Source organism: Conger conger, chromosome 1, assembly GCF_963514075.1.
Source record: "Conger conger chromosome 1, fConCon1.1, whole genome shotgun sequence".
NCBI lineage: Eukaryota > Metazoa > Chordata > Actinopteri > Anguilliformes > Congridae > Conger > Conger conger.
In genome coordinates this window covers 12,819,501-12,834,458 of record NC_083760.1, presented here as the reverse complement: position 1 = coordinate 12,834,458, position 14,958 = coordinate 12,819,501, and the positions used below count along the sequence as shown (strand labels likewise).

The window sequence follows — 14,958 nt, the reverse complement described above, 5'->3', positions numbered from 1 at the left end:
TACGCTGGGTTTTGATTAGAAAGAGCAACACAAATGTTTCGTAGCGTTCTTTGAAGTGTTACAAGGGGAAACTCTGAGGGGACTCCGGTGGCAAAGCGTTACCCGACCATAGGAGGCCGTGAAGGAAGTCACTGATTAGGCAAAACGCTGACTCCTTTCAGAACTATTCATTTGCTAGTGGGCTACTAAAAGATTTTGCTTACAATACTATCGCCCTATTTACACGCCACTGCTGTTTACTGGTATTATATTTTGGTGATATGAGCATTGTTACTTATGCCAGTGTGTTCATCACACTTTATCCCAAGCATCAATTTCATAAACAAATATTAAAATCACGGTTTGTCTGTAAAAACCTACAAAGCCGCAGAGATAATTATGTGTCATTTCCTCATTTGGTGACTTGACATCATAATTTAGGTTCATATATTTGTCAAATATTGAGTACACGTCTAATTCATACTTTTCCTCTTTTTGCAGATGATTCAAGCCATACAAGTATTACGATTTCACCTTTTGGAATTAGAAAAGGTAAATTCAAACTTATTATATAAAATATTTCCATTAGTAAAATATGCATGTTTTTGTTTTAGATTATCGACTAACGCCTTTACATTATCTCTTGGGGTTTCTGAAGTTTTGAACTCACATCTGTGTCGCCTTTGCCTAATATCCGGTTAAACTAACCACAGTTAACTTATTCAAATGGGCTAATCAGAGCATAGTCTGTCGTTCTAAATGACCCATAATATAGGCTACTTGAAACCCACAATACTGTGACATAACCTCCATGTAAACTTTGACAGCAAGATTAGACTATTGTTTTATTTCTGCCCTTTGTAACTACACTGACTAATGGCACCTACATGAATAATTGTAGCCTGTTGTTATTTGACTGTATTAGCCAATGCGATACAAAATTGGGTTATGATGTATCATCTGGAAATGTACTTTTATTTTGTCATTATATAACCAGTTTTCGCTTAGTGTTTATTTTTTTTCCCGACGGCAACTTGTTGCTTCAGTCTCAAGAGAATAATAATCGCTGCAACAATTTCACTATTGTTTCCGCGACTTCGTCGATTATGCCCCTTAATTGTAGTTATTATTGGACTGGCCGCCCAGCCTTCCCATCTTGAAAAAAGGTATTCTTTGTTTTTAGGTGCACGAGCTCTGCGACAACTTTTGCCACCGGTACATTAGTTGTTTGAAAGGGAAAATGCCAATTGATCTAGTTATTGACGAACGGGATGGCAGCTCAAAGTCGGACCACGAGGAGCTCTCAGGATCTTCAACCAACCTAGCCGATCATGTAAGTAGCTTGGGTTTATTATTGTAAGTCGTAGGCCTAGTTCTTTTTGTGAGCTATATTGCTGGAATACGGGTTAGTGGCGTTGTTCTAACAGACAAAGCCATTGTCAGTGCTGTGTTTTAGAATGAATAATGTTTATGCTGTGTACAGTTGCCCACTGTGTGTTTCCATCTCAGTGCATTTTCATTATTGTGCATTTGGTGATTTTGGTTTGACCAGACAGATAACTAATCTTGATGTCAGGATGCTAATTAACTGTATCAATCCTTTTTATATTACACGTTCGAAAAGTCATTAAGTGAAATGTTAATCTAGGACTTGACTATGAGTTATTTCAGCGCCTTAGATGTATGGTTTAATTAATTAATTTGACTTGTAGACAAGTGGAAATGGTAACCAGTCGTTATACGCAGAGAACAAGGTGCGAGTTATGAACTTTATATTGTTAAGGTTGTGCATATAATTTTAAAGAGCAGACGACAGCGTTGAATCGCTTATAATTGACAATTGCGTATCATGACATATGAATGTTCTTTATTATGGCTGTACAAAAATGTAAAGGTAGGACTGATATTAGTTACAAAGTCTACGGGCGATTACAACTCTCGAAGCCTTTTTATGGAACGCTGCCTTACAATTCCGCTGAAAGATCCAGTGTATTCGCGTTAAAATGAACAGAGTGAAACGAAAAGTAAAGAGGGGTTGGACGAAAAACACCGTGAATGCGTAAGCTAATTTAAAGCTGAGGGTTTAGACTATGAGAGAGGTGAAAGTGGGCTTTAGATGGACCTTACCGTTCACCATTGTCAAGTTCATAATGTATCAGGTCGAATTGATGGTTTGACACTATGGAAAGGACGCTGCTTGTTGTTGACGTTAATATGCTTAATTGTTTCTTATTGAACGTTGAGTGGTTATGCCGTTGTCTCTTTCCCACTGCACTCGTTTCAAGGCCTCCGGCCTCTCTAATGTTGAATACAATTATCTGCAGGCAACCTCAAGTACAGTGCTTTTACTTTAGGAAATAGGTCTAGGGCCCACACGGCATTTTGTACAATAAACGTCTCACTAAAACAGTTGTGATAGTAATGGTTTGTTAATACACTGGGTTTATAGGTTTTTATTACGGACTAATACTTGAGAAAGGTGCAAGATGACTATTTTGGTGAGACCGAGGAGCGCACATCGCAACACAATGACGGGTTAATATAAACCAGCAACACGAGCTCAAGAGCATTAGGAATTAAAGTAGATTTAAGTGTTATGCAAAGTCACTCCGCTGCATCTGTTGGGTCTAGCTGTAAAAGCGGCGGATTCACTTCCACGGTCTGTCGTGTTTATGGAGTTACTCCAAGTGCACAGTAAAGGCTGATACATTTTTTTGGAATTAATGTCGAATCGCGCTGTGCGTTTAACAGCGAACCACAGCTCGCCGTTGTGAAGCTTGTTTCAAGTATAAGTGCAGAAACGAGGCATGGTGTTGTTTATACTGAAGAGATTAGATAAACTAGCCTGTTTAGTTTCGTGGCAGATGGCTGATGCTCAAGCCAATTTTCAGTCTTCCCTCGCAATGTGCAGACCTTGACACTGTCGCTAGGTCCCTGTTATAAGTATTATTTTGATCAATTGAAAATGAAGAATGCAATAAACGGAAAGGAATGGCAATGCACGCAAACCTTGGGAGTGCACGACAAGCCTGTTTCCCTGCACTCCCGTTAAACACTTCACTAGTTTTAGTTTAGAGCGGGTTGTGTCCTTTTGGTGGCAGTTATGAGCATTATGGGTCTGCTCTATTTCTTCAGCAATCTTCAGAAATCTGAAGCTCTCTACATTATAGTTTAAAATATGTTTTCATTTTACAGTGAATATGAATGCAATTCATAGCTTATGATATGTAGTATACTGTCATGGTCATGTATGTAAAAATAAAAATTATATTATCTGTAAATTAGGAGATGTAAATACATTTTTGTATTATAATATAAGTTGTTTGTTCAGGGTATTTTCTATAGTAAAATTGAAGAAAGGTTATGTGTATTCTGTCTAATTTTAACATTATTTTATGTATGAGATTGCTGATTGTAAAATACATTTCAATATTAATAATAAAGGCAGAAAATGGCAATATTAGAGATAAGCTGCAGTGACTTAGTTTAGTATCTCAAGTGCTCTAGCATGGAGAATGGGAGGATAACTATCTCATCTGAGAGACTACGCGCATGCGTTCACATTTAGGACATAATTAGACTATAAAATATTGTGATGCATGGATATGACTCTCAGATCAAAAAGAAACATACATTTCCATATCAGTAAGTAAAGGTCTGAGGTAGTTGCCTGTGAAAAATTGAAAGTTGACGTGTTTGGAATATTTCAATGAGCATAACATTGTGAGCCGTGTAGGCAATGCAATGGTTGATGGCGAGCTTGAAGTTGCAGCTTTTTTTTTTTTGTTTTATTTCATTTTTTATTCCACTCTATTTTATTATTCATTACGATCTTCTCTTTTAGTCAGAGAGGGAAAGGCAATTTGATAGTTAGATATGCTAATTTATTTAGTTAGAATCTCTCACGTCCATTTTTCTTTGCTTTGATATGCATTTTTAATATATAGCCCAGGGCTACATCTCATTTGGTGAAAGTTGGTTCGGTAGTGATGATGAGGCTCCTCACAACGAAGGAGACAGCCCGTTGTGTTTTTTTCTCTCTTTTTTTTCCACTTCTACCTGATGGTAGGCCCTAATAAGCACTGTTTTATTTACACTTGAATGCTGCATTGTCTTTGAACTGATTGGATTATCACATTGTCAATGGAGACAGGGCCTTTGTTACGCAGTTGTTGTTGTTTTTTTGTGTTTTTTTTATTTTTTACATTTGCTTCCTCTTACTATGCTTAACCTCCTCCCTTACCCCACTGCTTGTAAAAAAGAGAAATAATGTAATATGGTCGACATGAAAAGTGAAATGACATATGGCTGGATCTCTCTAATGATCAGTTTTGTTGCTGATCGATGCCTATCTCTTAGTTATTCGAATGAAATCGTAGTCTTCCCTGTGCTACACCTAATTAAGATGGGGAGTGGAATTAATGATACTTCAAACTAATGAATATGTCTTTGTGCCCACACTCTCACTATTGTAAGGGAATTTTTCATCAAGTAAAATGCATATTAGCTGTAAGTGCTTTCTTCTAACATAGGCCGGCACACACACGCGCGCGCACACACACACACACACACACACACATAAAACACATTCACACTTACACACTATTGAAATCCTTGTTTTCATGATTTCTCCAAAGGTGCAAATTAGAAAAAAAATATTTTGTTGTTTGTTCATTAGTCACACTCAATTATTTTTCCCAGGAGCAGGCCAATGGTTGTAGCAGTTGCAAAAGTTACATGTACTGTAGGTTATCAAGCCATGCACTATGTCAGTGAAGACATCTATTTATCTTTCATTTCGGGATTTTACCAGCCAAAGCCATATAATAATTTTATGTAATAATATGCAATTTCTTTAAAACTTAAAATTTATCTAGTCTTAAATTCTCTGTGACCTATTTTTCCATAGTTTGATTATCACCTGTTCCATGATCAAATATTTTACCTAGCTTGCATAGAAGTACAGCTTTCCTCATGCTATCTAGCTGCGCTGAACCAAGTCATTTCTGCCCCGGTTGTGTTCTTCACCGAGCAGGTCCTGCTGTCTAACTTAGTTTGGACTCATCGAAACAGTTGTGTCACACAATGCATTTTACAGCTCCTAACAGTTTTTCATGTGATGTCGCAGTGTAGTTTTACATATCCTATTTCATTTGCATTAAAATGGCCGGGCTGGCTGTCACACCCCCCAATGACCAGTGGTGGAGTGACTGGAGTCCAGAGACTAGACTCGAGACTCGAGTCTAGAGGCTGGAGTCTAGAGTCTAGAGACGAGAGGCTACAGACTTGTTGCTCTGCTTTTTAGCAGCATACCATCAATGGCACTGCCAAGTGCAAAATAGATCAATATTAATGTGCCTGAGTGTAAAGTCATTATTACAAATAAAATAATAAAACAGCGCTTTTTCAATGTCATTGAGCTGTGAGGTTGGGATCAAAACTAAAGAGGCAATTATTCTGCTTGGTGCAATGTTTAATAAAAACTTTAGAATCTCATAAATCTATGTGTTTTTTTTACATTCCTCTGGCATGAAAAAAACAACAACATTATTTGTAAATGTTGTAGAGCAATTAGATTTCACGTTGGACATTTGTTGTTTACATAAATGCCATTAATATAATAGTATATATAATGTCTGCTTCTCTGAGAGAATGTTAAGTTGATTTGTCAAACTGAAAAGATCGTTTCAGCCTAGCGTAGTGTACCTGCGCATATACATGTGTGTTATGAAATAATTCAAATTAATGATCAGATGCTTTATCTGTGTCTTTGGGGTACTTGATAATTTATGGTGTTGTAAATAGGTTGTTGTTGAAAAGTAACCTTCACTTAAGCATCATTGTGGAGCTGCTGTGTAATTACTCTTCGGATTATACAAAAATGTGTGAGGAACGTCTCAGGAGCCGCAGTGTAGAGAGATGCATCTTGAAATGTCACCCTGCGAAGATTTATGGTCTAGCGTGTTTCTTGCATGTCAGCAGTATGGAATATGTACGCTGTTGAGACTGCCCTACAATTGCATTCAGCAGTACACAGCGGTGTAGTAATCTTCTACCTACTGTACTTCTGCACCTCCCTGCACGGGATCACACTAGTATATCCCTATACGGAGACACGTCGGGTTTCCCCGTCGTTCAACAAGAGACCCCGGCTTCTTCTCAGCCATTTCCTGGGAATTTAAACAAAATTCAATGATGGCTCTAAATCAATTTTATTTGAAATTCCAAGGGATGTGGAAACAGCGGCGAAATTGTGTTTTGATGGCGAGGCGGTGCGTGTAAATGAGAAAGGCTGGATAGTGACGGCGAGCCGTTCTCTAGTGGCCTCCGCGCTACAAGCTCTCCCCATATTGTCTCCTGCTTTTATATTAATTACAACTTGCATTATCAGCTGTGAGCCTGTAACCCAGCAAATAGAAAAGCCTGCCCCTGGAGACCCGGCGCTTTCTCTCTGTTTCCCCATCTACTCCTATTGTGCTACACCCGCTGTTTGCTGCAGAGCCTCTACTCTCGGTAACAGTGCTCTTTAACACAATTAAGGAAGAGCACAGAGAGAAGCATATTTGGCTCCTAATTATCCGGGCTGCGGGGAATAGTCGCATGCGCGCGCTCCGGTTCCTCGGCCTTCTCGGCCGGAGCGGCGAGGGGCTGCTGGGTAACGTGGTTTTACGACTTGTCTGAACTTTAAGGGACTCTGGGGGATCCTGACGTCTGTTTTGTGGGGCGCGGGCCCAGTGCTGGCCGAGCAATGGGAGCAGCACTGAATTATTCATCGCAGGCCGAGGCTGTTGCTTTTGTCACCTTGCGGAGTGAGGAAAGTTAGCGCTTGTGTCATACTGTTTGTCGTGATGTCACGGGAGAGAAAAAGGTTCTGGATAATATCTGGGCGAACGCAGGGGCCGTAACTGTAGTACGTGTGTTCATATTGAGAAAACAAAAATCACTGAGGGAAAAAAAACCCCCGCAATCGTCCACCTAGATATTGCTAAGGGAATGACCCAGGATATTCTGCTGTCGGGCTCCTGCTGCAGTTTGGCGTCCTGAAGTTGGGCCTGGTGCCTCGCAATTTGTGTTGGCCCCAGTGTGTTTGCAGTGGCGCGGGGAAGTTTAGGAAAGCTCAGGCCTGCCGTGGGTGTTTCAGCTCCAGGAAGTGGGACCCGGTCATTTTCTTCCCTTAGAACAACAACAGTGCATTTCCAGAGCAAGCCTGGCTTGGCCTACATACATTGCAAGCCTTGTGTTGTTTTTTTTAGCAACATTTCGATTCGCCTATCCTCCCAGCTTCGCGACAGTGGAACCTGAAGGAAACGTAAAGGAAGAGTTTTGCGCTTAATCAGTGCGAGGTTGTCCTGTGCCGCGTTATGAAATGAAGCCAGGCAAGCCTCTCTTTCCTCTCCGTCAGCTGTGGCCTAGGTGACCGCGTCGCAGTTGTGCTGCTTTCTAAAGAGGGAAGGGTCTGGCCTGTCATCCGAGGGCTAAATTCATGCGGGGCCATTGTTTCAGCTCTTTTTCTCCTAATTCTCTGAGCCCTTTATCTGATTGCCATCCGGCGAACAGCTGACGCTAAGAGGCCGCGGTGTGGGTGAAGGGCCTGTGTCTGCTGGCCGCCTTCGGCTCGAAGCTATTTGAGTGCTTTCCTAACTTCCAGATAAAAAGGGGCGCTCGCGGGAGCACGGGCGGCACAAACGACCAGGCGCCAGGGGAAACGGCCGCGTTTGAGCCTCCTCCCTCCTCTCCGTTCGCCCCGTCCTCTGTCAGGGCAGCGCACTTCCCAGTCAGCGGTCAAATTCGACATAACTCATTCAGCAGTTCAGCAGGGACGTACTTGGGCCTAGACACAATGGTAACTCCTTTTCTGGAATATTTTGTGGTGTATGCGTTTTTTTTTTTTTTTTTCTCGTTTTTTTAAAATTTATTTCGAACGAGAGAGCGAGCAAGAGAGTGAGTGGGAGAGAGAGAGAGTGAGAGAGGGCGAGGGAGAGAGAGGGAGAGAGAGAGCTGGCTGAGGTTTGTGGGAAGCCCTGTTTCGGGCCTGTGTTTGTTTGGCTTGGGCCCTTTTCAAGGGGCCGGTCTCCCCAGGCCCAGACGGGGCATGACTAGCCCCTAACATTTTGTCATCACGTGCAGGTGACATGTCGGAGCTGAGTTGTGGTTCTCGGGAGGGGGGTCATCGGGGGTGGGGTGACGCGGTCGGCGTGTCGTCTCTGGCTTACTGGCAGAGGAAATTCCACCTCTTGCCTGCCTTCATGTGGTGCTGATAAAGCCTTTCCTGTACAGTAGAAATCCTGTCCCTGGCTTGCACCAGCAGGGCACTGCAACTGACCAGGAAAGGGGGAGGAGGACTGGGCACAGCAAGTCTATTACAGAGTGACTGTCAAGCTGCAAACTCCACTTTTACACACTTCTCAGGGCTCGAGAAGCCAGCCTTCATTGTAGGAATAAAACAGCGGTGTGTTTGAGTGCTTTTGCCTGTGTGCATGTGTGTGTGTGTGTGTGTGAGTGCATGTGCCTGTGCGTGCATGTGTGTGGGCTTGTGGATTTTTTTGTTGCTAAATTAGATAGAGAATTGCTATCCTGCTTTAATCTTTTCAGGATATTGTAATAATCAATGGCAGTGGTGTGTGTTATATTCTTATTTCATATTCTTCAGGGAAGTCTTAATTAGCTATGCTACAAACTAGCCTCATGTTCTTCTGCACTTGTGTGTTTTAAACTATCTTTGTTGATTTAAGTATCTTAGATCACTGGGTGTAGCATAAAAATATGTTGAATTTTTCCTGTACACCAGCTATTGTTACGGTCACGCTGTTATGATATTATTCATCATCGAAATGATTAGATATTAAACTACCGTGCAGTCAGTGAACTGTGTGTTTAATGCTTCTTGTTCTATTGTATTTATCGGAGGCTTATGGTGCATTCAGTCGGCTTGACTGCAGCAGTGGAGGTGAATTCCCCGTTGAGAGTAGCACGGAGAATTGAACTCGCTCCTGCCCTGTTGTGCAGACTAAGAAGCGGGAGTTCCCGAAGGTCCTGGAAGATTGCAGTGTCTCTCAGATGTCGCTATCGCATTACCAGCTTGCTCATGTGGCCTCTCTCCCTCTCCCTCTCTCTCTCTCTCTCTCTTTCCCCTACCCTCGTTCCTGCTTTTCTTCGACCCCAGAACCCAGCGTCCTGGAGAGACCACGATGACGCCACTTCCACACACTCGGCCGGCACGCCCGGACCCTCCAGCGGAGGTCACGCCTCACAAAGCGGGGACAACAGCAGCGAACAAGGTGAGGGACCCCCCCCCCACCCCGCTCCACACCCCCCCATGTACCCAACACACCCTCACACAGGAAAACACTCCTTTCATATTGTACTCAGCCGGGCTTGTGTCTCAGCTGACCCTCCGAAGCAATTTGCGTTAACACTTTAGTGTCCGATATCCGATCCCCTTGTCGAAAATCAAACACCCTCACACTGCAACTCGGCGCCCCTCTTGCAGGTAGGATACGTGGAATGTCGCTACTGTGCTGACCGGGTGAATTTAACAATGTTGAGGGCAAACTATCGGCCCTTTTGGAAAAAAGTCCAACTTCACTGAGATTGTTTTTGTGTACACATATAGGCTGTATGTACAGTTGGTCTTCTTATGGGTTATAAACCAAAGCTATGTGGGGTTGAGCTGAATAGAGCGTGTAGAAAAGCTTGTAATTAATTTGATTTTTCTGCCAGCTCTCACTAGCGTTTAAAACATATTAACTCTGCTAGCTCTATGGAGGTAATTACAGTTCACAGGGGCTTGTGTTTTTACCAGGATTCAGACTGCTCGAAAGCAAATATGCATTATATATACTTTACTACTGCTGTTCTAAAAACCAGAGAATACCACTTGCTAATAATGCCACAGCCACGAAGTATAAAAGTATTATGAACATGAAAAGGATTGTAAATTATAAGCTTTATTGAATGCTTTAACGCAATTTCTTTGTTATAAAAAACAGCCCTTTCTGTTGTGTGTCTTTGGCTGTGCTTCCAGGCTAATTACACCGAACAACTGGATGCCTTTAATTTTCAGCTTGCTTAATGCACTGACGATAAAACAGGAACAAGCAGAAATTAGCTTTTTATGGTGTTTGTTATTCTTTACTAAGGGTTTTTTTTTCCTCTGATGCAAATTGACATTTCATAACTGAAGACATTCCCAGAGCTACTGAAGGAGAGTTCCTGTCAGGCCTTTTCTGTTTGGTTTTTTAGCAGTTTTGTTATTTTGGATGGTTGTGTATATGACACTTGAAAAGGTAGCCTCCGGATCCCCCTCTTCCGTTCGCGTCGAGGACTCAAACGCATCGGGGGGTTTGCAGGAAATTTCATCACGCGGCACCCAAGAGTACCTCTGGCAGGAAGTCACACAACAGGCCGGCGCGTTGCCACGTTCAATCTCCACTATCATTTTGCCAATATGCAATCAAACCTATTGATGTAGCCCCTGCAGGGAGAACGTGTAATTGTAGTGCCTCCAAATGTCTGTGGGTTTGTGTGGTTCTTTTAAAACTGCTACTGACCACAAACCCACACTCTCTGCGCTGTATGTAAACCTGGTCCAGCCTTGTGGTTCGTTCATGTCAAGTCTGGTTCCATCAGCCACATCCCTTCTGTGTGACAGAGGCCTTAAGTGGCTGTGATATAGGTCCACGAGGCACACCGCGAATTAGAAACTGCAGGCCGGTCGCTGGCCCCTCCTCTGTGCTTGGCAAGGTGTAGAGAAGCTATAAAACCCGGCTTTAAAATGAATACTCTGGGTCATTTACCGTAGGGGAGTCAGCCAAAGCCACAAAACATGTTTGATATTTTTACACATTTTCATACGTCCAGATTTATATTGCTAATGACGAATCGGGGTAGACGTATATTAATGGATTATTGTACGGGGGGTTTGTTCATCAGCTCTTTTTCTCCTTTTGTCATCTCTGCAAATTCAGCTGATGGGGGGGAGAAAGAGGCGGGAGGGAGGGAGAGAGAGAGAGAGAGAGAGAGAGTGGGAGAGGCAGAGAAAGAAATGCACTGCCTATTGATTATCTTACACACATAAGTACAAGTGACCTGTAATCCACAGAGCACTTATCGACTCTCCTCTGCACCGGATCCAGTAACCGCTGATCAATACGGCCCAGGACGGTGACTGCACAGCGCAGCGGCGTTCGCCCCGCACGCCCGGTACCGAGCCGGACCCGCCCGGAACCGCGCCGGCGGGGCTAACGCTAACTTTAACAACAGGCCGGCCGGCGGTGGAAAACATCTTGGGCAGACAAAGGCAGGCGGGCTGATTGAGCGGCCTAATGAGGCCGTGGCTGGCCAGTTGTTTTGTGCGAGGCGCGCTCTGACCTTTCCCTCTGCTCGGGAGCTCGGCCACTTCATTTTTCACATTCTTGCAATTACGTTAACGCTTGAAGCGTTTCTGACTCCCCGCTCCGCCCTGGCTGTGCCGCCAGTGACTCCACGCTGGGACCCGGGCCCTGCCTGTGATCCCTGCGCGCACCCCTCCCTCCGACCCCCCCACCCCACCCCACCGCCCGCAACATCCCCCCCCACCCCCCCCTTTCCCAAAATCCCCCCGTTTTGACGAGCGGGTTCTCAGGAGCCCTGCTCGTTGCCAGAGAGGGGGCAGAGACTTTGTGTTCAGGGCCCCTTCCTGCTCGAAAAAGGGAGAGACACAGAGAGGAGAGGAAACAGAAGAGCAGCTCTCGCCCCTGGATTTTATCAGCCAGAAAAAAAAAGAGGGGGGGGGGGGTGGTAAATTCTGCCGTTGCAGTGCGTTTTCGAAGGTGTGTTCAGCTCCAAAATCAAACCATTTCCTTCAAACAAATGTCTGGGCAGCCCTTTGGGCCCGGCGTTTCCTTTGCACTTTTTCGCGGACGGCTAAAGTGTGTCTGATTACATAACGTCTGCGGAGGAGCTCTCAAACGATCGCTAAGTAGTCGCAACGGCGAGCTTCGTTTTCTGTTGTTTTCATCTCCCTCTAATGAAGTCATCGCTCGGAGAGTATGGTTCACATTAGCAGCCGTAGCGGTGTAGCCCGGCAGGCCCACGCCGGTCTTTACATACGTTCTGCGAGGAAAACGCGCATTTACAATCTAGAATTTGTATCTTAGCCCGTGTGTATTTCAGCCAAGAAATAATTTAACCGGTGACAAAATATCTCCTTTTTAGGAATGAATTATTGACGAGTAGCAAGATAAGATGACGCATGCCTTTGGCATGTGGAGATTTTCACACATAAGAAGTTCTTTGTAAAGGAATTATGAATTATCACCTTTGGGGCAAGTTCGGCATATAAACAGACTCAAGCATGTCTATCTAGTTTCAGGCTAACTAAACATAAGGGATCTTTGGTGAGCTTGCTTTGTACGAGCAGGAACATGTAGCAAGCGTGTCTGGTCACTCTACATGTTTCCAGAACATTTTTCTGTGAAACGTGTTTTTGTAAGCCCAAAGGACCCTCACATTATCACAGGAGCACGACTGCTCACCTTTTACTGGGAGAAGGGCATTGCCTTTAATTAAAAAAACCTGTCATTGGCTCCCCCATTAATTGTTAAAATCATTTGAAGGTGTCATATTTTGTCATAAACACCTGCCTGGAACTGAGCCCCTGGAAGCGATATTGATTCTTTGGGCTCTACAAAGGTCTGCAGCGTCTACGACTTCCACCTAGGCAGAGGCAGGGCTGGGAGTCTCTGTGTAGAAAAGCCCCAGTCTGCGGCTGAAATTATTAGCTATGCATGAAACCCAAATCGATGTTGACATCTTGAGTGGTGAGTAAAAAGGCCTTTCCATACGATTCCTGCTTTCTTACAAAAAGACCAAAAAAAAAAATCATTTTGTACATTTTCACAGCAATTGAGCAAGCCATGCTCTGTGGAGGCTGAGAATTCCCAGGGAGGGTGAGCTGAACAGCCCTGAGTCAACTGGCTCTGGTGCTGTGTGTGCTTTTAAAGCACCTTCTCTCCCTCTCTCCCCCCTCCTCGGACCGGGCCTCCGCTTGGCAGTGCCGCTGTGCTGGTGGACCGCTCCAGGGGGGTCTCGTTCCTGGTTGGGGGGTAAAAAAGCTCACAGCGAACCCAGAATCCTGCAGCCGAATCGTTGTTGATTATGGCGGTTTCTGCGCATGTATGGCTCAGAACTGCAGTGGCTCCACCAGTGCAGTGCTTGAACACCACCCAAAAAGGCAGGAGGAAAAACAGTGAGGTGTTTCTAGACCAGAATATGGAAGTGTTATTGGAATATGGAATAACAGTGAGGCGTTTGCGGGATCTACAGAACAGAATATGGAAGTCTTGTTGGAATATGGAATAACAGTGAGGCGTTTGCAGGAGCTACAGAACAGAATATGGAAGTCTTGTTGAAATATGGAGTGAAGAACAGTGAGGTGTTTGCAGGCTCCCCAGAACAGAACATTGAGGTCTAGCTCCCAGCCCCACCAGGATAAACCAGGCAGAGGTGTGTGTGTTTGTATGTGGCAGAGGAGGTGGAAGGGGGGTGGGTGTTGGCTGTCTCTCGGCGCCTGTTAGAGTTTAATTTAGAGTGGTAATTAAAGCTGAATACGGCCTCATAAACAAAAGATAAACAATAAACCAGCCGCGGTCCCTGCTGTTTCACGGCCGTCACTCCCAGCTGTTGGAGGGCTGATAATTTTTACACAGTGCGCTACCCCGGCACGCCACGCCGCCACGGCAACGCAGAGGGGGTCAGCCGCGGGCCCGCCGCATCTCCACGGAAACACCGGGGTTATCTGTCCCTACACGGAGGGCACGGCAGCCGGGCAGAAAGAGGAGCCCGGCCCTGCGATTGCTTACAAAAGTGCTTAAATGCCGCAATGGTCGCATTAACAATGAATTAAGAGCCCTCGCGTTGTTAACATGCTGTCCTGGTGTACATTGCGTGTGAGGCTTTTCGCTGTATAGCGTATAGCTACATGCCTAGCTCCCGGTGACATCACCACCACCACCACCACAGAAGAAGAAGAAAATGGCTCAACAGATGTCCAGGCCGCTGGCCTCCTCCAGCGATGCGTCGGTTTGGGGTTTTTGCAGCGTGTTTCTCATGCTCCTCCTAAAACATAGCTGCCGCGTTTAAAATGTTTACTCTCGCCGAGCTGTTATTGTGACCCTCTCTGCTCTGTGCTGGAGAGGTATTCGGAGGCTGCTGGGAGGACTGGCTCTGGTTCGCTCTGCTTTTTTTCATAAGGGGCAGGGTGATTGTTGAAAGCTGAGAATAGTTGCTCAGGAAAAAAAAAAAAATACTGAGGGGATACACTCACAATCCCATTAGCATAACAGTGGGTAAATTATTCATGCCAAGTGGCGAATCTATGGGGAAAAGTATAGTTAATGCACATAGTTTTAAAATGTATCCCTTACTGCTCAGAGAGCAGATTCTTGCTGGATTCAGCATTCAGAGACGTTTACGGGAAAGGGCCTCTCGCCTGAGTGTACAAAGCCGTTTCAGAGGGTTTTGCTTTGAGGTTCGTCTATCCCTCTCTCTCTCTCTCTCTCTCTCTCTCTCCTCTCTTTCTTTCAGTCTCCCCTCCCACTCTCTCTCTTCTTCTGTCTCTCTTTCCCTCTGTCTCTACTCCTACTTTCTCTCTCTCTCTCTCTCTCTCTCTCTACCACTCTCTCTCTCTCACTCTCTCAGTGCCACAGACCATCTGGCTTGCTTCCAAAAGGTGATTAAACAGAATGATCAGCTCTCTCTTTCTCTCTCTCTGTCTCTCTCTCCCTCTCTCTCTCTTTTGCTCCCTTGCTATGGAACAGGCTCCATTCTTTGAATAAAAAAAAACACATCAAAAGAGGGGGAAAAAAGTATCTTAAACGCTTGCGTTCGCTAGCGAGTCAACCAGAGTACTCCCTAACGTCATCCCTCGCGACCCCTCCCTCCCTCCCCGGCACTGTAGTGCTCTCCCCCCCTCCCTCCTCCCTCCGTTTCTTCTTTCTT

The 14,958-nt window shown here is 44.7% G+C and overlaps 1 protein-coding gene across 4 annotated transcripts in view; it reads left to right on the top strand.

Moving 5' to 3' along the window:
* meis2a (Meis homeobox 2a) overlaps nucleotides 1-14,958 on the top strand; it is an 81,792-nt gene that overhangs the window by 3,063 nt on the left and 63,771 nt on the right. For all 4 annotated transcript variants that reach the window (XM_061249822.1, XM_061249830.1, XM_061249837.1 and 1 more), the window contains exons 5-7: nucleotides 481-531; nucleotides 1,163-1,312; nucleotides 9,143-9,257. In XM_061249822.1, the coding sequence (XP_061105806.1) occupies nucleotides 481-531; nucleotides 1,163-1,312; nucleotides 9,143-9,257 (316 nt within the window). The remainder of the gene's footprint in view (nucleotides 1-480; nucleotides 532-1,162; nucleotides 1,313-9,142; nucleotides 9,258-14,958) is intronic.